Below are 8,473 nucleotides of genomic sequence, written 5' to 3'. Positions count from 1 at the left end.
AAAAAGTGCAGACAGATGAAGGTCCCACCAGAAACACCCAGCAGGACTGACGCTGCTGGGGTTAAGCGCAGCTGCAGTGTGCTGAGTGCTTTCTGTGTGTGCTGCTGCAGTCCCTTGAATCTCTCTGTGAACCTACTGAAAAGAGCTAAAATTCTACTTCTGCCATGGAAAATGGTGTTTCCAAGGGAGATGCCTGAGCAGAAAGCCAGCGGGATAAGCCTTGCAGCCTCAGCTCCCTGTATCATCTCATGGTGGCAAAGCTAACTCCTGCACCCAGTGATGCTGGCGTAAATGATTCCAGAGATTTCAGTGGAAGCTCACCAAGTCTGGACAGGGCTTGAATCTGACTCATCTGCTGCATGCTGACTCATCTCTGCGAGCTCTGCTGCCTGCCTGCATCCATCCTTCCTAAGGGAAACCGCTTTGCTCCTCTCCATCTGGGCGAGAAACGCAGCCACAACTCCTGAGGCGATGCGTGAACCTGTATCCCAGCTCGCCTGACTGCCCCATGGTCTGAGGGGGAAGAGGACCGGGGCAGGATGGTGACATTGCTCATTAGCTGAGCTTCAGTCAAAGTCTCTCCCTTTCACTAGCTTTAATGTCTCAAATTAGATTAATAAGGAGCTGGCAGGAGATATACAATCGGTGCCAATGAGTAAACAAATTTCAGCCGTCAACGTCTTGTCAGACGCCTGCCCCAGAGGAGGTCCCTTCCAGACACAAATTCTTATTAGACTTGTCATATCTATTAGAATTCCTTTCACGCTTCTGCGTTCCATCACCGGCATCATTAACACAGCTCCGGCCTTTGGGAACCACAAGGACCACATTAATCTGGCATCTCTGCTCCTCACCGGCTGGGACAGAGCAGGCAGCGCGAGTGCTGGCAGGCTGGCGTGCTGGAAGTGAGCAGGCTCGGTACAGGGTGAGTTACGCGGGGCCGAAGTGAGGCCTGCTGGAGAGCATGGCTTCTGCGGGCGACAGAGTCTGAAAGGAGCCGAGTTAGGTAAGTGGAGCTGGCACGCTGGCTAGTGCTGCTCGGGGACTGGGATCCCGGGGTAGCTCAACTCGAGCGCTGGGCTCTGTAATGTTGTGTTACAGTGCCTCTGGCTTCAAGGGGGGTGTACGTAGGATTAGACCCCAAGCTATGGCTCTCATCCAGACCTTATCAGCTCCATCCCCTGATATTTCAGGTAACCACATTAAATAAGGTCTTTGAGAGGCTGTAGGTAAAGAGGAAATTCACTCCTCCGACACACTGCGTGTGTGGTTGTGGCTCTGTTCCTGTTGTCGCCCATGCTCTGGGTGGATTCAGACGGGTGCTTGGGGAAGGAGGGAGGTGAATCGTCGGAGCTGGTCATCCTGCTCCAGGCAGTACCCAGCAAAATGGAAATCTGATGGCAATCCCATCCTTCTAAAAAAACACAATAAACTCCCAATATTGCTTTTTGTGCCAGTGGGAAGAGCTCAAAGGCACCAGGGTATCCCATGCCAGAAGGCAATGATATGGTTTGTTGGTTTAATACAGCGGAAGCCAAAATAAAACCAGAAACTTACCAAAAGTACCCCGGGTGTTTATTTGCTTATGTAAGAGAGAAAGTGTGTCTGGGTTTGTGTTTCTAAAACAAGAGAATAAGAAGAAAAGGAGTCGGGGGAGAGAGATTCTCTGCAGGCCAGGTCCAGAGCCTATCAAAGCTACAGAGCTCTTATTTACAAGCCCTGGTTATGTCCCCTGTTATACAGGGCCTGCCCCCACCATAACAACCCCCCATTTTTATTATATCACAGTGTTCACTAAAAAGTTTTGATACTTTTCTGCTGCATCATAGAGGGAAGAAAGATGTGATTTGAACGGAACATCGATAAACGATCTTACGGAGGGCACCTCACATCAATGGGCTTTTAAACAGCATTTGAAAAGAAGCAGTGAGGAATTAAAAAGCAGGAGGAATTAGAAGTATCTGCTAAACACAACATGCACTGAGAAAGACAAGAAAAAGTGTTGTTATATCAAGGTCAACTTCATGTAAGTGATTGCTCTAACAGGACTAATTACCAATGAAAACTGTTTCCTCGCATAGAGATTAATATAAATGGGGCTCATTATGAGAAAGGTTTACAGTGAAGCGGACTTCTGTATGGCCTATACAGAGCTGTAATTACAAATATCTACACATACACGTGCACACATGCGGAATGTGCTGCGTAACGTAGATCCCACCTTAGAACAGCTACGGCTGGTTTGTGCTGCATCTGCCATGCAGCACGGCATCGGCTTTGGCTCTAAGACTTGCCATCACACCAGGCGTGACTCCCGCTCCCAGCCCTGGGGAGCAGTGGCACTGCAGATGGTGCCTGATGGTTTCTCACCCGCCTTCCTCGCCCCAGCAGGAAGAACACCTTTGGGAGCAGCTACCTGCGTGTCTCTGGGCATGGGACACCTCTGGAACAACTCTGTCGACCATGTGAGACTTGCTGCTGGGCACAGACCTGTTGGCAGCCTGGACTCTCATGACTATTAACAGGAAAACATTCCTGTTCCGAACCAAGCCTACTGGACTCGTAAAGCAAATGGGTGCCCAGTAGAAAAGAGGGAGCTGTGCAACAGAGATCAGGAAAGGAGGGCAAATAAAACAACAGAGATAGGGCTGCGTGAGCAGTTTTTCATCAGCACAAGAGAGGCCCAAGTAAAAATTCCTGCAGCAAACCAAGACAAACCCTTCTTTCTTTTCTTTCCCTCTCCTTTGCTGGTCTCTCTCTCTCGGAAAACGTAGCTCGTCCTCCTTATTTTATTTTTTACACACATGGGTGTGACTAACGTCTTGCCCAAGGGAATCTTTATTGGAAATACATGGTATTGGAATTTGTTTAAGATTTTTATCAATAGCACGTGTGTCCAGCCTCACATCCAGAAGCGAGGGGAAGGTCAAGGGGTCACAGATCAAACTCCCGAAAAACAAAAAAAGGAGGGGTGAGGGGAAGCTGCTATTGATCCCGTCTGCCGCCACAGCCGGTTCTCATTTAGCTGTAGAAGTTAAAGACATTAAAGGGCTGTGACGGAGAGGGGAATAAAAAGCCACAGCCAAATGGAAGGAAAGGTCACTGAGGACAAGCTATGGGCAAGCAGGAGCGCTCCCGGAGGAAGAGGATGCACCTTTAACCCTCCGCGGATCACTCTCTCACACCACCACACTTATTATTAGTTTAACACCGGCAGGTGAGCCCTTTGCCAGGCTTGCTGGTGTTTTTGTGACCCAACCGTTCCGGAGGAGAAACGGATCCTCTCAGGGACCCTCTGCCTTTCGGGTCTGAGGTTTAGGTTCAGGATTACAATTCCAGTCTCAGTTCAGCTTTTGCAGAACCACAGCCCAGTTGACAGGCATTGGCTTGACGTATATTGTAGCAAAACCTCTAAGCATGAACCCAGCCGTTACCTTACGGAGGGCAGGGGAGGATGCGACACATACAGTTGTGCATCACTAAGGGATGGCGTTAAAATCCCAGCTTTCCTTTGGCTGCGCAGGGTGAACATGTTGCAGGGCTTTTGGAGAAGCAAGAATTGGAGAGGGGGAAGGAGAGAGGTCTGGAAGTTGTCCTTTTCTAATAGAAATGTTTTACCTAAAATATTTCAATTGGGACTTTTGAACTGGACTACAAGGGTGTAGGGGAGGCTGTGTGGAGCAATCTCCATCTGTGCCTGGTGAGCAAATTCCCTTTTTCTCTCTAGATGGATGGATTTCCCTTGGAATCCCTTCCAATACAATATCCATTCCTTCCAACATTCCCTCCCTCTCTTCTCCTGTTCCCTATGGAGGGAAAACACAACCAGTGTACTTACTTTGTCCATACTGTCCATACTGGTACCCAGCCACTGGGTCCACACTGTAACTGGTGGTGCTGTAGGTGGGAGGACAGTAGGACTGGGAAGTCGGGAGGCTGTCCACGGACTTGATGGAGTCGCTCCGCTGGCTCCTTCCAACATTCCCTCCCTCTCTTCTCCTGTTCCCTATGGAGGGAAAACACAACCAGTGTACTTACTTTGTCCATACTGTCCATACTGGTACCCAGCCACTGGGTCCACACTGTAACTGGTGGTGCTGTAGGTGGGAGGACAGTAGGACTGGGAAGTCGGGAGGCTGTCCACGGACTTGATGGAGTCGCTCCGCTGGCTGCAGCTGGCAGAGATGGAGTTGGTGGTGTCCAAGCCACCGTGAAGGGGAGAGATGGAGAAGTCAGCCTGGGGTTGTGGAGGAACCCCGCTGGGGTTGCTCAGGATGCTCATCACCTGGAGAAACAGAGGAGACAAGGCGTCAGTGTCTGGAGGAGAAAGGATACAGACTGCAGCTGCCTTCATGCATACCAGGGAGAAACAGACCACAGGTAATGGTGCTCTATCAGTATAATACACAATTCCAATACAGGTGTGGCCAGGCTGGAGAATGAAGGCCTGCTTCCGCCAGCTAACAACAGACGCACCCCACAGCTGGCTCCTCTGTGTCTAACACTTTGTTTGAAAGACCTTAGTAGGGAGAATTGAGCAGTTCCTTCACAGCACACTCGATCTTTGGTCTTTCTTCGCTGACCTGCCAACAATGTTAGCTGTGCTGTTCAGAATGAACACCGGAGAAAGGAAGAAACTTGGGACAAACCTGCTCAGCACCCACTGCCATGAACTAGCACCCCCTCCCTTCCTACGCACAGCCCTCAAAGAAGAGGAGACGCATAAGACAGGGAGCAAAAATCTGCATTTTCAAAAAGGGAGGCTGAAGACAGCCCCTTTCTTTGGAAGTCGAGTGGGGTTTGGTTTGCAAAGGCCCCTAACCAAACCAGCTGCAAACCCTTTCTGGCTTTGATGCAGATTCAGCTTTAGGGACTGAAATGTCAAAGTTCTCTCTGCCCTCAAATGTTAAAGGATAACAGGTCCTGGTTCGGCTCATTTCAGTGTAGTGCTTGGTTTGAAAACGTAATTAAATTTGCACACAAGCGATCTTCCTGCTTTGAGACCTGAAACAGATGAAGTGGGGTTTTTTCTTCTTTTGCAGCAAAAATGCCAGATTTGTTCCTGCGGGTGAATTTGAGGTAAGCTGCTGCCTACAGGCCTTCACGCAAGGACCCTGATCCCGCTAGCACTTTAATGCAATTGCCTTCTGCAATCAGCAAAATTACCCCTGGGCTGCCAAGTTAAGAGTGTAAAGAGTTTGGAGAAGCGGGACCGTGCGAGGGAAGGAAGGGAACTCCTGATGCCTCTCGGTTGATCTCCGCAGCCGCCGCAGGCTTGCCTTGCCATATTTGTGCTGGGCAAGGGCGGGGGGAGAGGGGACAGCCAGTCACCTCGGGGGGCCCGGCCAGCGCTCAGATGCCGAGAGGCTGAAAATCTCCGAATTTAGCATAACCTTATTGACATCAATTAAAGTGGCAAATTGGAAATATTTGGAGCCTGGCAAGTGGTAAAATGAGCCCTTTATCCCCCACCAGCGGCCTGGTGAGCTATTGTGCAGAGGATACATTCTCTGGAAGGACACAAGAGGGGTTGTATAGAGTGGCGTCTCCCCTTCCTGCTCACCCCGACACCTTCCCCATCCCCTCCTCCCTCACCTTCCTGCCGGAGCGGGGGCTTAGGCTGAATGACCGGCTAACGCTGGCCTTTGCTTTCTAAAGCTTCTCCTCCCCCCGGAAGGACTCGGGAGTCCTGCAAAGATGCTTTCCCTTGATGTAATGCCACCTCCCGACTCAGCCGGCCTGAGATCCTTCCCAGGCATTTGTCTGGGAGGGGAATTCAGGAGCAGGGGTGGCTGGACCCCCGTGGAGGGGGAGGCAGTGGGGAGGTACTGGGGAGGGGGTTAGTTAAAAAGCCTGGAAAATCAATCTAACCCTGGCCACTGGGTTTGTCTGCAGTGTGGTGCAGAGACACAGGAATGAGCTTTGACCAAGCTAAGTAAAAGCAGCGCAGTGGGAGCAGCACAGAGCTCAGATGGGGTTCATTTACCCTCTCCTCCTTCAGGGTTTTCAGCCTGCCCTGAGCTTAGAGTTTGCTACTGGTCCCCAAAAGTTAAAGCTGGCTTAGCTGTCTCTACACCGGAGGGCAGACGGCACTCCCGACAGAGCCTAAATTACCTCCAGCTCTCCAGACCCTCCGGGCACAGCTTCTTAATCACAGTGATTAAGCCTCGAGGTATCTAAATGAAGTTGTTTAGCCATAACGCTGTGCAAAACGTGCCCGTGGAACTCCCTGCCCCATGACAGCCCAAAGACTGAAAGGCAGGGAGATGAAGAAAGGAAATTGCATTTAAATATGCAAGACAGAGTGGATTAATATGAGAATAGGGCTGTCATGCTTTTCTGTGTGCATGTAACGTAAACCCCTCTGCCTCAAGGCTTGTGCAGCGGGGAAATCATGGGAGCGCAGCCTGAAGGTAGGTTTTCCAGCTGCAAAGTTATTTGTAACCTTCCACTAAAGCCAGGTCACGAACTTTGATCCAGCTCAGCTACGAATCTCCTCGAATGCCCCTCGATCCCGCCGGCTGCAGGCAGATCTCACAGCTTCAGCATTGCCTTAGCTGTCGGTGTTACCCCCTGCACCCCTTTGGCCTGACAGATATCCAGCACAGTCGCGTATACAGCAGCCACGAGACATTATTGGATTTCATTCGCAAGCAGAATCAGATGGTTAAAAAAATAAACATCCTCCTTGCATGCGCAAAACCACAGACATATGAATTATGAGTTATTTTTGGAAAGTTCCAGCTCGGGCAGCGCGAAGCCAGGTCGTTTCTCCTCTCCCTCCCTGAGCTGTCCAGGTCCGGCAGTGCTGCCTGCCTGTGGATGTGCTGCCCACACCACCAAGCCCTGCAAGTGCAGAAAAGAAATCGTGCGCTATAAAATGAAGGGCAACTGGAACCACTCACAGACCAGAGGGTTTTCTAGTGCTCTCCCTCCTGGCCATCTCCCCAAAGGAGTCAGCTGCTTTGTATTACTCAGAGAAAATAAAAGGCTCTTAAAGCAAGCAGAAGTCATATTAATGCTTCTGCTAAGGCCCTTTTAAAAAGAAAGGGGGATGTAAAGCAACGTTGGTAAATGAAACCCAGATTCACACTCCTCAAATTCAGAGGAGCTGAGACCAGAGAAGACACTTGCACAAATCCTGCTAAAGACAGTAATTGGCTTTAATCAGTCAGAATCAGGACTGATTTCTAATCCCAGCTCTGCTACTGACTCACAAGGGCTTGTGCAAGTCACTTAAGCTAGGACTCAACTCAACTAACCTTAGCCATGTGAAGTTTAGTTTCTAGTCTCTGCTAATCCTCTAGAATCCCCCTACAGAGAGACTGACACTTCTGAAGGACAATTCATCCCATCCTAAGACCCCTTTCTGAAAAGGCTGGGCTGAATTTCCCTCTGGAAATTCGTGGTGAAACATAAAGATGCCAATATTTCATCACAACGATGCCAAGGTAGTGAACAGGTACGTAACTGTACGGAGGTTGGAGAGGGGAGATGCCGGAAGGTGGCTACAAGATGCACATCCCTGCTGGATGCTCCCATGGAGGTAGGGTGGCTGAGTGCTGCAGATGAACCCTGACAGAGGTTGTGGGGCTCAACGGAGCCAGAAGCCCCAAAGATCTCCGTTCTCTCTTCAGCAGCGCTGACCATGGGAAGCGTCTGCCTTTTCCAGGCACACTGAGAGCAATTTGGGGCTGAGCTCCCCCGAGACTCTGTTTGTACAAGTTTATCAGAGGACAGCGTCTGATCTTCCCCACCCCAGGACACAAAGGTGTTAGAAATAACAGGAGTGAACTGGAGATTTCTGTTCTCTCTTCGCTACGCAGCCACCCAGCACGGATAACCCTACACAAGCCCTCCAGCCTCGGCAGGCCTGCGTTATCTGACTTCTTGTTTCAGCTGGATAAACTTATTTTCCAGGCAACTTTTGAACTTAGGAAAGTCTGGAGCATCTGCAGAAATCCCCTCCTCAAGAATGCAAAGTCCTTTTACTTTTTCTTTTTGACCTTGCTTTCTTATAATTTATTACTTCTTGGTGCATTATCATCACTAACTAAAAATCAATATCCACTTCACATCAGTAAGGTTTTATCTGGAGGGAAATCTGCTACCTGTCCATCACAGTGATTGACAGCCTTCCCTTTCCCCTCCCTCTCCTCCGTTGTCTCTCTCCCTGTCCCCAACTCCTTTCCCTTTGCTGCTGTCCCTTTTTCACGGGCGGTGCTTGGCCTTCCACGTTGGGGCAAGTCAATAACAGCCATGGTGCTAGGAGCCTTCGGCCTTGTTCCTACCCTTTCCGGAGGTCATTTGTCTTGGGGGAGAGGGGGTAGGGGTCTTGATGTGTTGGGGAGACCAAGGTTAATGCACAAAGACCCTCCTGGATGAAAGAGCCACACACCGCCCCCCCCGCTCCCTGCTGCTGCCTCCCTCCCCACCCCCATCTCTGCAGCTCCCCCCTGTTCCCCCCCCGGCG

At 50.4% G+C, this 8,473-nt stretch overlaps 1 protein-coding gene across 1 annotated transcript in view; it reads right to left on the bottom strand.

The window, feature by feature from the left end:
• Positions 1 to 8,473, bottom strand: part of LOC104162896 (paired box protein Pax-7-like) — an 11,971-nt gene that overhangs the window by 714 nt on the left and 2,784 nt on the right. The window contains exon 2 of the mRNA XM_009701732.1: positions 4,039 to 4,285. Within this exon, the coding sequence (XP_009700034.1) occupies positions 4,039 to 4,285 (247 nt within the window). The remainder of the gene's footprint in view (positions 1 to 4,038; positions 4,286 to 8,473) is intronic.

Source organism: Cariama cristata, unplaced genomic scaffold (assembly GCF_000690535.1).
Source record: "Cariama cristata isolate BGI_N322 unplaced genomic scaffold, ASM69053v1 scaffold27266, whole genome shotgun sequence".
Taxonomy (NCBI): domain Eukaryota; kingdom Metazoa; phylum Chordata; class Aves; order Cariamiformes; family Cariamidae; genus Cariama; species Cariama cristata.
Note: the sequence above shows the minus strand (reverse complement) of the source record. Positions and strands in the feature narration are given on the sequence as shown.